We start from the raw sequence: 18,113 nt of genomic DNA, 5'->3' as shown, positions 1-18,113 counted from the left end.
CAGGCAGAGGGAGAAGCAGGCTCCCTGCGGGGATCCCGACGTGGGACTTGATCCCGGATCCCCAGGATCACACCCTGAGCTGAAGGCGGACACCCAACTGCTGAGCCACCCAGGTGTCCCCCAAAATATGCATATTTATTTCTCTGTCATCTAATAGTCCCAAATTAAGCAGTCCAGATGGTCAAGATACATCTTCTTCACACAAGTGTTCAGGCACATGCCTTCTCTCCCTTTTGCTGCTTAGCCCGTTTGTAGAACACCATGAGTGACTACAGTTGAGTCACACTCATGTCCATTTTGGGATCTAGCTGTTGGGAAGAAAAAAAATGACGGAGGAGGCCAGTCCACTGTCACAAGACCTGGATGTTGTGAAGTGGGACACGTCCCTTCAGCTCAGAAAGCCTGGGAAAAAAGGCTTCGCAGGGAAGCCCCAGGCCTCACTGGACCTCTCTGACTTGAGACCGAGGAGCGTGGTTTGGGGTGGGCAACCCGAAAGTACCATTGCAATGGCTGTGCTGCATACCTGAGTCTAAGAAGCCAGGTGTACTCCAGCGTGTACATTGTGTAGATAAGGAAATTGACTCCTAGGGATGTGGCATGACTCGGGCTGGGGGGCACAATGGGTCAGGAAAGATGTGAGAACTTACCTGTGATGTCACGGAGGCTATCCTTATTTCAGCACCTCCCTGGGCCCTTGGAGCCAGGAACCTGTTTTACTTTAGAATTGTGGGTTAAAGGGAATTTAGTGCATTTTATGTTGGAAAAGCCAAGGGAATGGTTAGAATCAAGAAGGGCACTGCTCCTTGTGCTAAATAACCCTCTTACTATGCTTTGCTCAAGCCTGTCTATACTGCATGCTCTATCCAACTCTATCCAACTCTCTCTCCCATGGTCCTCATGATTGTGTCTGTCTCCTTTGTCCCCTCCTATCATCCCCTGTAATATCTCTGCCACCACAGGGAGATGATGTCTGCTCTCAGGTGTCTTTCTAGCAAGTGCAGGAGACACATGGGCTCTTCGTAGCCAGGCGGCCTTGTGTCATTGCGCTGACTGGGGTGATGCAATGAGAAAGGGAAGACTTCCTAGTGTATCAGGACCAGCCCGGCAACGGAGCGACGACAAGAACTGGGCTCTGGAGTTGGACTCCACTGTAGGAAGGACGTCACTAAAATCTGCACTAAGTTTGGACCAAGAGGAGAGCCTGGGACTGCTCTGCTAGCGAGAGGGCCTGACCCGAGTTTGGGGATTGGGCGGTGGCAGCAGCCTCGCTACCTGGAGCCACCCCTGGAGTGGAACCCACAGCCAGTACCTCCCCTCCGGGGCCCTGGGTTCTCTCCCTACGGGGAAGAAAACGGTGAGCCCAGGCATTTCCCTCTGTCACCCCCGCCTGGCTGCTGAGGGAAAAAATTGAGTGCTTGCTACACCCCTGCCTGGGCCAGGCCACGGCGAATATTCGAGCAGCCGCTGATGGAAACGCAGCCCGAAGACCCAGAGGATCTGCCCCAGTGCCGCGTGTCGGTTCATTGTCAGAGCTCTGCAGTTCTAATATGAGGATTCCGCACAAAATGTGAAAAATAGGGGATCCCCGGGTGGCTCAGTGGTTTAGCACTTGCCTTTGGCCCAGGGCATGATCCTGGGGTCCCGGGATCGCGTCCTGAGTTGAGCAAGGAGCCTGCTTCTCCCTCTGCCTGGGTCTCTGCCCCTCTCTCTGTGTGTCTCTCATGAATAAATAAATAAAATCTTTAAAAAATAAAAAATCTGAGAAACATTAGGCAAATTGATATATAAGGAGGAGTGACGCACAGTAAGAAAAGTGCTACAGCGATGTGATGTGTTCACGTGCCTGTATTTGAAATCAGAACCTTAAATAAGCATGGTCTCAGGAGGGGTGCGGGGAGGGGACAGGGAGTGAGGCGTGCCTGGCAGGACAGTCGCACGGACCTCGTGCAGGGAGCTGGGCCCCAACGCGCAGAAGTGAACCGCTGGGAGCAGAAAGGTCCAGGCACCTCCTAGACGAGCCTCAAGAACCCCCTGCACACTCAGCACAGGCTCACCACGTCTCCTGCTGCTTGGCGGCCACCCGGGGTGCCCACGCTGGGCCCAGCGAGCACGGTGATGACAGCCTTGCTCTGGCACCTGCTGTGCCTGTGACACCTGTGATGCTTGTGACGCCTGTGGCGCTGAGGATGAGGAGTGGAGGTCGCTCCCAGTCACTTGGATGGCAGCCCCGGTCGTGTGCACGGTGCTCACACTTATTTGAAAAGAAGCAGCGACAGTAACATCCCTGTGCTCGCCCTGCAGTTCTCTAGTGTCACAGCCAGAGCCACTGAGCGTCAAGTACCAACACCGGTTTGGGGCCTTTTCTCCTTGATTTTGTCCCGGGGGGTGGATGCCGCTTCTTGTGTCTACAGCTGAGCGATGATGGCACCTGGTTTGGCTCAGAGAAGCGGGGGGACCTGTGCTGGGGGAGCGGGTCTACACTTCCATGCAATTCTCCACAATTCCGGATTCTTTCGTTCCTCCGGTTTGTACAGGCGACCTAGAGGTCAGTGTAGGGCTGCGAGGGCAGGTGTGGAGGGCGGGTGGGCTGGCGACGGGCCTTCCTCAGCAGGACTTGGGGCTCGGGCTCGAGGCCGGGAGTCAGGACACGGGCCACTCGCTGCCTGGCCCGTCGGGGACCCGCTTGTGTGCGTGGCCAGGTCCTGCACTGGGGTTCCAGGGGCATCCGGGGGCACCGGGGGCACCGGGGGGCATGGTCGCTGGGGGACATGGGCGCCAGGGGGTCACTACTAGGGCGGCTCGCTGCCCAGCCTGCCGGGGACCCGCCTGTGTGCACGGCCAGGTCCTGCACCGGGCGCCACGGTGTGGGCACCGAGGGTCACCTGCAGAGGCTGAGCTGGCCGCGGGAGCTCCAGGTGCGGCTGTGCCAACCCCCACCCGCAGCCGGAGCCATGGGGCCTCGAGTCGCTAAGTCCCAGCTCAGCTCGCGTGACCACCGGCTCCCGGAGCTCGTCTGCGGCCACCGTGTCGTTGCGAGGGCCGCTGCCGCTACCTGGGCCGTGCCCCCGGGCAGCCACCGTGTCACCTCCCGAGAGCCCATGATGGGGAAGACGGGACGTCGTCGGTCCCCCCGAGGCTGGTACGTCTACATAAGAGTCACGTTCGTTAGTCACCCACGAGTCTGCACCCCGGCCACCGCTTGCCAAGTCACATCGCCCCTCTGCCCCTGAGAGTCCTTCCTTGACTATGTCGGTGAGGCACTCGCGGCCCCTGCAACACTGAGCCAGGCCGAGGGGCAGCAGGGCCCGGGTGTCCAGCCCAGGTCCCAGGGAGCCTCGTCTCCAGGAGGAAGCTCGAGAAGGAGAAGATGGACATAAGGACGTCTTGTCCTTTCCTTACGGCACCGGTCCCAGGGCTGTCCCTCCACGTGAGCTCGGGCGCTTTGGTGGGAATCCTAGCGCCCTGCTTGGAGCCCCCGGCTGCTAATCCACCCCTGCACAGTTTACTCTGCTCCTTTGACCTCAGTGTCTCCCATGTGAGAAAAAAAAAAAGAGGGACCCCCGGGGGGCTCAGCGGTGGAGCGTCTGCCTTCAGCTCGGGGTGTGACCCGAGGTCCTGGGAACGAGTCCCCGTCGGGCTCCCTGCATGGAGCCTGCTGCTCCCTCTGCCTGGGTCTCTGCCTCTCTCTCTGCATCTCTCTGGAATAAATAAATAAAATCTTTAAAGAAAGAAAGAAAGAAAGAAAGAAAGAAAGAAAGAAAGAAAGAAAGAAAGAAAGAAAGAAAGAAAGAAAGAAAGAAATGTGAGAATTATATAAGGGAATGTGTTTAAAGTGCCCCAAACCAAGTAGTTACCTCTCCCTTCCCCCTCGTCTCCTGTCCCACTGGGAGGGCCTGCGGTCTACACCGTGGTCATGGTACTCTCGCCCAACACGGCCTTACTACTATCCGGTCTCCCACAGCCTCACATAGTGCCTGGCACGTGACAGCCATTTCAAACCTGTGATCTCCCCCACTCTCACCCCCCACCCCCTTGTCATGGAGTTTCTAGTTACCAGCTCCTTGGGCACGTGGGGCTGCACACCGAGAACCCAGCCTGTCAGAAGCCGAAGCCGTTCTGTTTCCTGGAGTCTCTGTTGCTGGTGTCAGTGAGGGAAGGAGGGAGGGAGAGTGGCAAGAGACAGAGGAGGGGACGACAAGCACGGGTGCTCAGAGGACCTCATAAAGTGTGGGTCCGGCTGTCAGAAGCCCTGTGACGTGGGCAGCAGCACTGTTTCCTCTTTTGTGGAATCTTCCATTTTAGACTTTAACCCACTGATTTGTTTTTAGCTTTTTTGAAAACCTACAGCATAGGGGGTTCCCGGGTGGCTCAGCGGTTTAGCACTTGCCTTTGGCCCAGGGAGTGATCCTGGAGTCCTGGGATCGAGTCCTGTGTCAGGCTCCCAGCATAGAGCTGCCTCTCTCTCCTCCTGTCTCTGCCCCTCTCTCTCTATGTCTACCATAAATAAATTTTTTAAAAAAAGAGACCTACAGCATAGATGACATTGCACATCATTTTATATGTTCCTTTTTTTTTTTTTTCAAGTTCATTGATTATATAGAGTTCTTTTTTCCTCCTTTTTAGGGCTGCAAATTCCTTGAGCCTGGAACTTAGTTTCAGCTCCTTTTCATTCTGTGCAGAATCAGACACTGGACACAACACAACATGGCTTGACTAGTGTGGAGGATCCTTTACTTGAGATCAATGCTGGGAAACTCAGTGAAAATCTTAGAAAGATCGGTTGTAGAGGGTGATAATTCTTTTGCTTTAGAAAGAATTTCTTTGTCTCTCTCCTCTAAGGGCCTCATTCCATTATATCTCCTGCATTTTCACTCTTACCTCCTAACTGCTGCTTCTTGTCCCTCCAATCCTTGGATACACTATTTTTCTTTTTTTAAAAAATATTTTATTTATTTATTTATGATAGACATAGAGAGAGAGAAAGGCAGAGACACAGGCAGAGGAAGAAGCAGGCTTCACGCAGGGAGCTTGACGTGGGACTTGATCCCGGGACCCCAGGATCACGCCCTGGGCCCAAGGCAGGTGCTAAACCACTGAGCCACCTGGGGATCCCCTACACTACTTTTCTAAAAACATCACTTGCAATGACATTATTTCAAAAAACTTGAGATATTTCTATGGCCAGCTGGAGGTTATCCAGTCCCCTGGGACCACTTAGTCAAGGCCCTTCTTGATCTAATCTCAACCTGCCTCTCAAGGCTGTCTCTCATTATTTTGGTACACAAACCTGCTCTAGTCAAATCAGCGTGACCCACCCTTCTCTGAATACACCCTACTCTGGCTCTCCATTTTTGGCACTTTCTTGACGGTCTACCCTTTTCCACCTCTTCAAAGTCCAATTCAGATCATATTCTTTCTTTAACACATTTTTCACTACTTAAGCCCACCAGATCCATTGTTCACTTCCCCGATCTTCTTATCCCTCATTTCTTATTTTATTATTATTATAGTATCATTGACATGCAGTGTTAGTTTTAGGTGTGCAACATGTTGGTTCAATAATTCTATATAATCAGGGATCCCTGGGTGGCGCAGCAGTTTGGCGCCTCTCTTTGGCCCAGGGCATGATCCTGGAGACCCGGGATCGAATCCCACATCGGGCTCCTGGTGCATGGAGCCTGCTTCTGCCTCTGCCTGTGTCTCTGCCTCTCTCTCTCTGTGACTATCATAAAAATAATAATAATAATAATTCTACATAATCATTCGCTTCTTACACCACTTGACAAGAAGACATGTGGACTTATATTTTTATTATATTTAATTTTAAAATGTTCTGTGTGTGAAATTAGAGGAAAGACTGAGTACTAAGAATATATAAGCCTTGATAATTGGGTTGATTGAGGGACGCCTGGGTGGCTCCTCAGCGGTTGAGCATCTGCCTTCCGCTCAGGCCACTATCCTGGGTCTGGGGATCGAGTCCCACGTCAGGTTCCCTGTGAGGAGCCTGCTTCTCCTTCTGTCTATGTCTCTGCCTCTCTCTCTGAGTCTCTCATAAATGAATAAATAAAATCTATTAAAAAAATTGGGTTGATTGATTATTGATCGACGATTAGGAATTAAGTGGATGTGTTTATGTGTGTGTCTGGAGCATAGACGTGCTGCTGATTGAAGGGACAAGGGAAGGAGGATTTGGATTTTTTCCTAAATGTTCTCTACTGTCAACATCAGTAGTGAGGTGATAATAGGAAAACAGAAAGACAATGAGGAGAAAAATGAAAAGGAAGAAGAATGCAGTTTCCACACTGAAACTATTTTTCTGAAACATCTTTTTCAAGTGCACAGAATTCACAGCTACCTGGGCTTGGTTTGGGCTGCTAAGGTGCCCATCTAAAAAAAAAATACCCTCTCAGACTACAAATGCCTAATACATTGCAATTCATTTGAGTAGGGTTTTGATCCCATTGACTGAAAGCATTCTGCGAATAGATTTCACTGAGAGTCTCAGTTACTTACAGCTTAGTGGGAATGCATTTATCTGCAAGATTTTTGTTTCTCCTTAGAAGGAGGGAGGCTAAGGGAGGAAGGGATGAAAAAGCAGCTGGAAGGAAAAAAGAGCCAATACCGCCCAGGGAGAGGGGAAGGACAAGGAATCAGAATTCCGAACACAGAAACGGGGACTTACAAGACACATTTCTGCCACTTTAAAATTTTGCCCAAGAAATGATGCTGCTTCGGGCCCCAACAAGTCATCTGCTGGGGACCACTTGATCCTGCTCAGCATCTGAGGGCTCTGCTTCCTTGGTGACCTCCAAGCTTCCAGAAAGACAGCAGTGACAGCAGGACTCCCCCCACCCCCACCCCAGAGAGGTGGGTAAGGAGCAAGCTTGCCCATGCGCAGGCAGCTCACAGTGGTCAACGTCCTGCCTCTCTGAATTCACCCAGTTGGAGCTCGATGCTTGCAAATGACCGAGCTAATAACCAGCATAGGTGCCCCCCCTTTTCCATCTGACCTTCCGCTAAGTCCAGATGAATAATGCAATAGTCAGAGTCTCTCAACTGAAAAGATGAGAACAGAAAGGGCCTCTAAGGCTCGTGCACTGCCGGTGCCTGCTGCAGCTCCCCGTGTTTCTGGTTCTCCTGGGACGGCAATGTCATAGCTCAGAGTCAGTGACCCCATAATCTGGCGCTCAGCTGCCCTTCTTCCTCACTACTCTCTGTACTGACCCTGGCCTCCCACCAGGAGAACTGGAATTGTGGAGTAACAGGCCTGGAGACCTCAAAGACGGGCTGGGGCGAGCGCCTAGCTTGCTGGGTGTGGGGACCACTGCTCGGGAAAGAACAGAACTTCACAAGGTCCCCCCCCCCCCCCCCCCAGTAAGGAGGCCTCCTCCCTTCGCTCCAAGCGCTTGCCCCAGCCCCGAGGATGCCCTGCTCACGGCTGGATGTGGGTGAGCTGAAGAACCGGCTGTAGGGCCGCCAAGGGGACAGGAGTTAGGACCCTGGATGGCAAGGTGTCTATTGCCTCCAGGATGCCCGAGAGGGACACCGAGCTCTGAGAGTCTCAATCCCTTCCTGGGAAACCCTTGGTCACTCCTCTCACCGGCTCCGAGGGATGCGGTTTCTGACCAGGCAGGCAGTCCTTGCCATCTCCCTTTCCCTTTCTTTCAAGGCTCAGAGGCAGCTGCTGAGTGGGAACAGGTGCAGCTGGAACTATAGGTACCCTTCAGAGGAGACCCTAAACTACTCCAAGTGCCTCTCCACCGAGGAACAAGCCCGGGGGTGCGGTGTGACCAAAGCAGAAGCTCGGTCCAGTCACAAGACTTAAGGGAGGGTGCCCAAGAGCCCAGTAATCAAGAGTCCTAATATATCAATGCAACACTTAAGAATCTTAATTTAATGCAAAATAATCTATGATCATGAAATATCAAAACGCTGTATAATAGGATCTGACCGTATACTGGCAAAACTCACTAACTCATGTCACCCTAGATCCAATCCTGTCAGATTAGGTCTTTATTTAAAACGGGGGTATTTTATTCTTCAGACATTTCTGCATTAAAATTGATTTTTAAAACTCTGTTTATCTAGATTACTGGGATTTTGGGTGCCCCTTAAATTTTGAACGTGAAGTGAGTGCCTCCCTCACTTTACCCTAATCCCAGCTCTGCCTCGGATTCACTTTTGGCTCTCGACAAATGACTGCAAGAAGAGGGACAAGAAATTAAAACACATGCAGAGTTTATGATTTATTTATTTATTTATTTATTTATTTTTGAGTTTATGATTTAATTCAGTTTTTTTTTGTTTTGTTTTGTTTTTTTTTTTTTTTAGATTAAAGCAGAATAAAAAGATTCCAGCTCAGCAATACTGGGAGGATAAATGGATTCCTCCCCAGTGGCTACGGAGTTTACTCAAGGCACTACCCAGGCCCATGGTTCAGGTGCGCCTCGGCAAGGGCTAGCATCCCTGAGAGAGGGAAGAGACGGTCTCAGGCACTGGTCTCCACTTACTCAACATACCTCTGCAGAGTCACTGGCCCCAAGTGATCACAAGTGACAACAGCGAACCCCACTATGGGGGAAATGTGGTACCTGCAGGCAGGATATCTGGTGCCTTCGATGAGCTGACAGGCTGTCATTTTGAACTTTGTCACACTCTGGAAACATAAGATGGAAGAATGGTTCTGACAAACCCTCTTCTTGGGAGAGGTGCACACCCTGTTGATCTCTCGAGGCCTCTCGTGGATGAAAACGTGCTCCTTCTTGCAGGCGTTGTCAGGTCCCCTGATGACTCTTTGTAAGACCATCTGGTTGCAGTACCTTACAGGAATGTCGCTCTGAGGGTAGTCCACGTGCAAGTGCTCCAGGGTTGGCACCTCTCTTTCCTCATGCAGCTCGTTCTCCCAGAACAGAAGCAGCAGGAAAATGATCACCATTAGGATCATCAGGGGTAAGAGTCCCTTCACATCTTCTGCCCTAATTCCTGTAGAGTGAGAAGCGACAGGACCTAGCGGAGGGCAATCAGATTCCTCCAGCCGCAGCCCCTGACTGTGCTCCCCAACCCCTGGGATAGTTGACTTCCTTCTCTCTGCTAATTAAACTCTCGTGGGACCCTGCAAGCTCCAGCTAGAGGTGCGGCTCTTCAAGAAAGCCCGAAAGTGATAGTAATGTGGTTTTCTATGGCAAAACAGTTTTGTTTATTTATTAAAGATTTTATTTATTTATTCATGATAGACATAGACAGAGAGAGAGAGAGAGAGAAGCAGGCTCCATGCAGGGAGCCCAACGTGGGACTCCATCCTGGGACTCCAGGATCGCGCCCTGGGCCAAAGACAGGCGCCAAACTGCTGAGCCACCCGGGCTGCCCATAAATGCATAATTAGTTGTTTCTAGTGAATAGATTTTGATTTGCACATTATCTGCAGAAACATTTCCACTGGATAAAGAGAAATAAATACACATATTGTAACATGTTCATTATATCCCGCTGGGACTTCCAAGTAGCTGAACTACAAATGGTATATTAAGGTTATAAAACCAGAGGCAACGTTTATTACAAAATTCATCCTCAACTGAGGCAGGTAGCCTTGTCCCTGCTTTTCAGAGTGTCACTCTGCAGAAATTGAGCTGAGCCTGGGTTCACATGTTAGACGGTGCTGGCAGCCCAGGAGGAAACACCTGTGATGCCTAAAACTAACCAGGAGTTGCCTTCTAGATGTAAGGGCCTTGCTCGCGTCAGCAGGAGACAGACAGGACACTTCACGGGAGAGAAACCTGTCAAAAACAATGAAAAGTCAATCTGAGAAGAGAAAGCCAAAATGAGTGGTGAACGACGCTCAACTTTATTAGTAATCAAATAAATGGAAATTAAGGTAATCAAGAGATATCAGTTTATGACTATCAGGTTATAACAAATTAGAACATCTAGGATGCCTGGGCGACTCCCTTGGTCAAGGGCTGCCTTCGGCTCTGGTCATGGCCCAGGGTCCTGGGGTGGAGCCCCACGTCGGGCTCCCAGCACAGCCGGCCTCGGCTTCTCCATCTCCTCCTTGCTCGTGCTCTAATAAATAAAGAAAAATAGAAAAATCTTAAAAAAAGAAAGAGACAATCTTACATCAAGTGCTGGCAAAGATGATAGTGGGCATGAAGGTTGGTGTGGGGACACTGGAAGACAATCTGGAAGCATTTGGTGAAATTACCGAGGGGTGGTCCCTGAGTCCTTGTCATCCTGTCCCAGGTCCAGACCCTGACAGTTCTTCCGAGGGGAGCGCACGTAGGGGTGTCCATGGAGCCACGACCGGAGGCAGAGCAAGGCTGGAGGCCACCTCGGTGTCCCCGTGAAGGGAGCGGATGAAGAAGGCAGCGTGGGGGGCAGCCCGGGTGGCTCAGCTGTTTAGCTCCTGCTTTCAGGCCAGGGCGTGATCCTGGAGACCAGAGATCGAGTCCCACGTTGGGCTCCCTGCATGGAGCCTGCCTCTCCCTCTGCCTGTGTCTCTGCCTCTCTCTCTCTCTGTGTATCTCTCATGAATAAATAAATAAAATCTTAAAAAAAAAAGGCAGCATCAGACACGTGAGATAAAATCATGTTAAGTGGTCTCATAATGCACTAGACTTACAGAGAGCAAAACGTCTAGAACTCGAAGAAAACATGGTGCTGTGTGATGAGCAGTAAGAGTCCGAAGGAAGATTCTCCCTTTAAATACTTAAATTTGGGATCCCTGGGTGGCGCAGCGGTTTGGCGCCTGTCTTTGGCCCAGGGCGCGATCCTGGAGACCCGGGATCAAATCCCACATCGGGCTCCCGGTGCATGGAGCCTGTGTCTCTGCCTCTCTCTCTCTCTCTGTGACTATCATAAATAAAAAAAAAAAAATTAAAAATAAATAAATACTTAAATTTAAAACATCCATGCTCCAGGGTAAGACACCGTACTTTCCAAGGGGGCCCAATAGCTGAACAGGAGGGAAGAACATGGATCAAAAGGTGCCGTGAGGGCGAGAGAAATAGAAGCAGCAGAAGGAATAAAGGGGGAGTAATAAAATTGAATAAAACAAAAGAGAGGCCTAGCATGGGCTGCAAAGGGACTCGGTCCAAGTCTGTCCCATGTGCCTGAAAAGGGAAAGGATGGAAAGATGGAGGGAGGGTGGCAGGAGGAGGGAAAAGAGGAAAGGGAGGAGTTGAAGGATGGGGAGGAGGAGGGAGAGGACCAAGGAAAGGAAGAAGGAGAGGAGGAGGGGGAGGAGGAGGAGGAGGGAGAGGAGGAGGAGGGAAAAGGGAAAAGATAGGAGTTGAAGGACGTGGAGGAGAAGAGGAAGAAGGGGAGGGGAGGAGGTGGAGGGAGAGAACCAGGAGGAGGGGGAGGTAGGGGGAGCCAGGAGAGGATGACTGCACAGGGGGAGAAGGAAATGGAGGGAGAGGCGGGGGGGGGTGGTGCTGAGAGGCGCGGTGTCCTAAAGGCGCCCCCACAGCCGCCCCGCTGGCCCTGGAGCAGGGCGCCACAGGATACCGTCTAGCGCACCTGCCCTCTGAGGGCGCCGAGTCCCCGTCCTTTCCTTGGCCCCCGTCCCACTCCTGTCGCCGGCACGGGTGGTCCTCCAGGACTTCGGGGATGAGGCCGCAGGGTCCCTGCCTGGCTCCGGGGCCTGCAGCACCCACGGCACCCCAGGGTGTGGGCCAGCGGGAGGGCTGCCCTGCGGAGGTGCCCCAGGTGCTGGACCTCACTCCCCGCCCGTGGCTGCTGTAGCTCAAGCCATCATGTCTGCCTTCCAGCCACCAGGGAGAAGGAAGGCACATAAGGGGCATGGCACTGCCCTCTAAGGGCACACCCCAGAGTTTCATGTGCCATCTCCCTTCATGTCTCCTTGGCAATCACCTGGTTGCACAGGCACAGTCAATTGCAAGGGACGGGGGTAAATGCTGGGCTTATTCTGAGTGAGCATGTGCCTGGCTAAAATGCTGGTTTCTTCTTCTTCTTCTTCTTCTTTCTTCTCCTTCTCCTTCTTCTCCTTCTTCTTCTCCTTCTTCTTCTTCAATTTTATGTATTTATTTGAGAGAGAGCGAGAGACAGAAAGAGACAGAGAAGCAGACTCCCTGCAGAGCCCGATGTGGGGCTCAATCCCATGACCCCTAAACCCCAAAACCATGATCCAAGCTGAAGGCAGTCACTTAACCAACTGAGCCACCCACGTGCCCCAAAATTCTGGTTTCTTACGACTCAGGAAGAGGGGGAGAACAAACACAGGAGACCACTCACACTCACGCTTCTCCTACTTGCCTTCGGGGAAACTGTTCTAGAAAAGGCTGCTGAGCATATGCTTCAAGAAAAAAGCGCCGGGATCAAAAGTTTCAGAAACCTTATTTATGATATTCCTTCCCCTGGAGAGTCACGAGATTCACAAAGCGTGAGATTCTGAGAAGTTTGACCAATTTCATCGAATTCAGAGTTTTACAAACGGATTTGAGCCTGGAGCTTCATTTGAGGGGCCCCACTCTTTTTTTTTTTTTTTTAAGATTTTATTTATCCATTCATGAGAGACAGAGAGAGAGAGAAGCACAGGCAGAGGGAGAAGCAGGCTCCATACAGGGAACCTGACATGGGACTCCATCCTGGGTCTCCAAGATCCCACCCTGGGCTGAAGGCGGCAGTAAATCGCTGAGCCACCGGGGCTGCCCGAGGGGCCCCACTCTTAACATCCCAGGGGACAGGGTTCCAGGAAGCATCCATCTGGGAAACGACGCGGGGGACCAGGCCCCTAGACGGCTCTGGGTGGGAACGGGAGACAATACATGAAGGGAGTGTAACTTAAATAATCCCAGGTCATTAGATTTGGGGGATTGTTCCTCCTTTAATGTTCATATGAAAATAACCCGGGGGCACCTATGTGGCTCAGTGGTTAGGCGTCCAAGGGTTGGTTTCCCCTCGGGTCATGATCTCAGGGTCATGACATTGAGCCCCGCCTGGGGCTCCTCGCTGGGCATGTGGCAGGCCTGACGTTCCCTCTCCCTCTCCCCCTCTCCCTTTCTTAAAAAAAAAAAAAAAAATCCAAACTGCAGCCCTCCCTGCTGCTAGAATTTTAGTTCCCTTCCCAAAAGGTTTCTGAGGAGGATTTTTAAAAATACCTTGCCCCAAACTGATCTTCCTGGGGCAGCTGGGGGGCTCAGTCTGGTTAAGCGCCTGCCTTCAGCTCAGGTCATGATCCCGGGGTCCTGGGGGTCCCGGGGGGTCTGAGGTCGAGCCCCACCTCAGGCTCTGTGCTCAGTAAGCCTGAGGCTCGCCCCACCCACGCGGAACCTGGACTTCGGGCCTGTGCAAACCGTATCCCGGAAGGATCCGGAGGGCCAGAAAAACTCCTTGGCAACCACTGCCTGTGACCCTCCGGGTGCTTCTGGCAGCTCAGCATCATCCTGGCGACGGCACCAGCCGCATTTCATGCAGAACAGCTCCTGCGAGTTCTCTCCTCTTTAAACACCCTGACCCCCTCTGTGTCGGCAGAGCACGTGTCGGGTCCTCCCTGTGCCCCCAGACTGCAACCCCTATTGAGCCCAAAGAAACGCATTTATTCTGCAGCTTGCCGTCTTGTCTGCTGTTGCTCAACAGATGGAAAAGTAAAAGGTGTCGGGTCTTGTGTGTCACTTCTGAGTCCGAGTCCCATCGTTCCTAAAATGGAGGTGGGAGAAAAGAAGAAGGAAGAATCCGAGTCCGTAAGGTCCCTTTCTGCGGTCACAAACTGTTTCTGAGCTTCGCTACGTGACTCCGATGGCTAGCGTCTAACGAGGACGGTGTCCTGGCTACCACTCTATCCCCCCAGGCACGGAGGGAGTGGAGGTGTGGCCCCCGCCCCCCGGGCTGGAGTCAGGGTGGGCAATGGGGACGCGGGGAGCTGCCTCCCGGTCACCAGGCCCAGAGGTGGGGAAGGTGGAGCTGATTCCAGACCGCGGTGGGCGTGGAGCAGCCCTGTGAAATGGGGTCGGAAGGCGGCATCCTGGCTGAAGGATCACGTACCTCCCCAAATCAAGAACACTTACTACTACCCGGGGGTGGGTGCACGAGGCACTCCTATTTCTCCTACTTTGGGGGTTCGTTGGCTACCTTTGGCAACTGCCGAGCATTTCCCCAGACAAGCTGTTACCTGCAGCATTCAGGGGACACCCTTGGAAGCCTTGGGCTGGCTGCCGACTGCCCTCCCGCTACCTCACCGTGGCTTTCTGTGGCTGGGACCTCAGACTCGAGCTTGTGTGTGTCCGAGGACGAGCCGCGCCTGCCTCGGGCGTTCGGATCGGGGCCTATCGTCTGTGCCTTGCGTGAAAACCCCCAGGTTGTGAGCGGGGCCGATCCCGCTCTCCCTTGCGGCAAAGCAGGCCTTTCTGGTTTTGTTTCGTGACTTCCCGTGAGTCCCTGGAAGTTCTGCCACCAGGCCATGGCTGGGAGGCTGCCTGAGCGCGGCTTTCTACCCCGGGGCCACCGTCCCTTTGGACTTCCCCTTCTGAGAGTGCTCTGACCCGAGCACGGCCCAGCCCCCCGCAGCTTCCTTTGAACCTCGGGAGGAAGGACCTTAGCCCAGCCTTCCCCGCACACGGCCAGGGCAGGGCGCTGGGATCCCTCCCGGGCTCCCGGGCTCTGCCCCCCCGCTGGGGCCAGTGCCGGGCCCGAAAAACCGACAAGATTCCTGAAAGACAACGAATGACCGCCCCGACCCCGCACAATCACTGAGGCCAAGGGGTCACATCCATCTGAGAAAACAAACCAATAAGTGAACAAGCCAGCTCCGGCCCGCAGCACCTGGGAGCCCCGAAGGCCAGGTTCCTGCCTTGACGGCTCCGGCTTGGCGGGCTCCGTGGCCCTGAGTCTGAGCGGGCCTCTGCGGGCCTCACCAGCCTCCTTAGGCGGGGCAGGGGTTCGGCCGTGGGGTGTCCGCCTTGGGCCCAGGCCGTGACCCCAGGTCCCGGGATCCAGTCCCCGTCGGGTTCCCTGCGGGGAGCCTGCGCCCCCCTCTGCCTGCGTCTCTGCCTCTGTGTCTCTCAGGAATAAATCAAATCTTTAAAAATAGATAAACCATCCAGCTTAACTGCCTGCCCCTCTGTGAACAACAGCACAGCTGCCTCCCTGCAAGCTCCACCGTCTTACCACGCGCACGGCAGGGTCCGCAGGAGACCCGGGGGGACCCAGAATGAGCTCCTGTCCTCGTGTGTCCCCTAAGAGCCCGAGGGCAGAGCCATGGCAGCTCCCAAGGGCGACGCCTCAGCGCGACACCAGCACAGGGGCTACTCCCTCCCTAACCTTAGCCTTCCTCCTCCTCTCTGGCATCCCTACTGTGGACTTTTGTGCTTCATCTTATCAAATGAGTCATTTTAGGGCCCTGCTCCATGGGACCCCTGACAGTGCGACCCCAGACACCACGTGGGTCAGGATCTCGGGAGCAGCCCTGCCTTCCAGCAGCCGGCAGCCAGGTGTGCAAGGGGCCGGGGGCTGGGGGCGCCGTCCCACCTCCGACAGCCTGCTCGCGCCTGCTGTCCGTCCAGCTGGAAGAGCCTCTCCGGGCTCCCTGGAGACACGGCCGCGCCCCGCTGCGGCCCCACAGGACGGCTGCCGCAGTGTCATCTCCCAGGCGCGCCGCCCGGCTCAGCCTCTCCCCAGGTGGCACGTGCCCCATGCCCAGGAGCCCGCCTCCTGTGCAACAGGCCCGGTACCCCTGCGACAGGCCTGGGGCTCCTTGGCAGCCTCTGGGACTCTGGTCCCCGTGACTCCTACCGCGCACCAACAACATACCTACCAAGGGTCCACTGGGTGCTAAGCACTGCGGCGGCCCTGACACGGCAGCAGTGCCACATCCTGTCCCCAGGGAGCTTCCATCCTGGTGGCCGGTGAGGGGCATTAAGAAAAGCCACAGTTGGGCAGCCCTGGTGGCCCAGTGGTTTATTTAGCACCACCTTCGGCCCGGGGTGTGATCCTGGAGACCCGGGATCGAGTCCCGCATCGGGCTCCCTGCATGGAGCCTGCTTCTCCCTCGGCTTCTCTCTCTCTCTCTCTCTCTGTCATGAATAAATAAATAAAATATTAAAAAAAAAAAAAAGAAAGAAAAGAAAAGTCACAGTGGCAGGAGCCAAAGTCAGGCGTGGTTTGTGCAAAGAGGAAACTCAGAGGAAGGGGGACAGAGAACAAGGAGGGTGGGAGCTATTCCATGTGGGGGTCAGACGAGCCCCTCCAGCAGGCGGCAGCATCTAGGTGGGGGGCTTAAAAGCAGTGAGGCACTGAACCATGCAGGCGACAGGGAGAGAAGATGCAAGACAGAGTGAAGGGCATGTGCCAAGGCCCTGGGGTGGGAACCCGAGAGGCGTACTCACGGCTAACGTCGTGGGAACGCAGCCAGCGGAAGGAGCGGGTGCCCGGAGAGGTCGGGAGCCGGGAGGGGGCGGGGAGGGGCAGGAAGCAGCAAAACCCCTGGAGATTTTTAAAGCCAGGACAAGGAGCTGTGATGCTGCGCTGAGTGACATGGAGACACAGGGGCTTGTAAGCTGAGCAGTGAGCAGCTCCGGCCTAGGTTACAAGGCTGCTCCGCTCTGTGGGCACAGCCTGGAGGGGCACAAGGACCAACCGGAGACCCTGCCAGGGGCCCAGAGGGGCAGGAGGGCCAGCCAGAGACCCCGCCAGGGCCCGGAGGGGCACGAGGCCGACTGGAGACCCCGTCAGGACTGCCGCAGCAGCACAGGTTCCGGCGGGGCTGCTGCAGGCCGTGAGAAGGCCATGGGCACTGAAGAGATTCTCAGTGTCCGGCCAGCGTCACCTGGTGAAGGGCTGAGGGCAGTGTGGAGGGCTACTGGGGGTCCCAGGATTATTTAGGACTTCTCGCAAATCTTGACGAGGTGCCAGAAGTTCGATCTCAGCCCCAGAGCTGAGAGACACGTGGAACAGCCCGGGAGGTCCCAGGTCTCCTTCATCAGGTGAGTCGGGCACCTCCAGCAGCTGTGAGCACCGAGTGCCCAGCAGGTAGGGAGTGTGTGGGGGCATCCTGTGGGGTCTAGTCCTTTCCGTGAGGACTGAGAGGCACGCACATTTTCACCTGGCCCCCCGAAATCAAGCTGATCCACTGGGCCGCCCCTTTTCTTCCGGAGCTCCCCACTCTTAGCAGGGCCTGTTCTGGGGCCTGGGCCGCAGGGAGGTTCACAGAGAGGCTACGTTTGGCTCCGGTTTGCACCCAGAACAGACCATATCCAGTATCCAGGGAAGATGAAGCTCTGGATGGAGGGAGGATTGTAAGGGGGGCGGATGGGATACAGGATGCCCTGGGTGACTGGGGTACGGGGCACAGTCTCCCGCCGTGACCCGGAGAGCCATGGGTAGCATCTGTAGCTCCCAACGCCCATTAGAGCTGGGAGCTTTTAATAAATAACCAATAAATAAAGGCCAAAGGCCTCTCCTCCCAGAGTCCCATTGAATTGGTGTGGGGTAGGATCGCACGCCAGCGAATGGGGACAAAGCTCAGCAGGTGAGCCTGGCGTGCGCAGGCCTGGGCACCCTGTTTCAGTGTGTCCCTGGGGGGTGGCAGCCCCACATGCACACGGTCCCCGGAAGGCCCGGCTGCAAAGACTGAGGGGGCCCTGGCTTGCGTGCTGAGACGCCTCCCTGTGTTTGCCACCCTCGGGGGTCCCAGCACCCAAGAGAGGGCCCCCGTGATGGCAGTGGACGGAAATCGAGGGTTACGCAAGACGATTGATAGAAAATACCCCGTGCCCCATCCCGAATGCACGACTTTGGGTCATCACGAGAAGCCGCAGAAGAGAACTCATGGTCGATCTTACAAACAGTGGCTTCGTAGAAGAAACGCTGTGTGAATTACACGTGATGGCATCTGGTCCGAGTCCGAGTCCCTCACGCCAAGTGCACCCATCTGAAGAGTAATGGTACACACCCGGGGCGCTGGTCCTGCATCGACAGGTGCCTGCATCGAGGTGCTCCCCGGCGCACAGGTGCTCCCGCTGGTCCTGCATCGCTAGGTGCACAGGCTCCCGACAGAAAAACAGGGCTCGTCCGGGATTTGAACCCGGGACCTCTCGCACCCTAAGCGAGAATCATACCCCTAGACCAACGAGCCTTGCACGCCCAGCCGCTCATTTCTTCCG

General features: G+C 54.5%; 1 protein-coding gene and 1 non-coding gene across 2 annotated transcripts; both read right to left on the bottom strand.

Moving 5' to 3' along the window:
• Positions 1 to 8,310: 8,310 nt before the first annotated feature.
• RNASE12 (ribonuclease A family member 12 (inactive)) lies at positions 8,311 to 8,944 on the bottom strand. The gene has a single exon (XM_041738066.1). It carries the CDS (start codon positions 8,942 to 8,944, stop codon positions 8,507 to 8,509), a length of 438 nt encoding a protein of 145 aa, XP_041594000.1. The 3' UTR covers positions 8,311 to 8,506.
• Positions 8,945 to 18,013: 9,069 nt separating this feature from the next.
• Positions 18,014 to 18,085, bottom strand: TRNAP-AGG. Its single transcript has one exon. It is a non-coding gene; the product is annotated as a tRNA-Pro (tRNA).
• Between the last annotated feature and the right edge of the window lie 28 nt (positions 18,086 to 18,113).

This window comes from Vulpes lagopus, chromosome 23 (genome assembly GCF_018345385.1).
Source record: "Vulpes lagopus strain Blue_001 chromosome 23, ASM1834538v1, whole genome shotgun sequence".
In the NCBI taxonomy this organism is placed as follows: domain Eukaryota; kingdom Metazoa; phylum Chordata; class Mammalia; order Carnivora; family Canidae; genus Vulpes; species Vulpes lagopus.
This window is presented reverse-complemented; position numbering and strand designations above follow the sequence as displayed.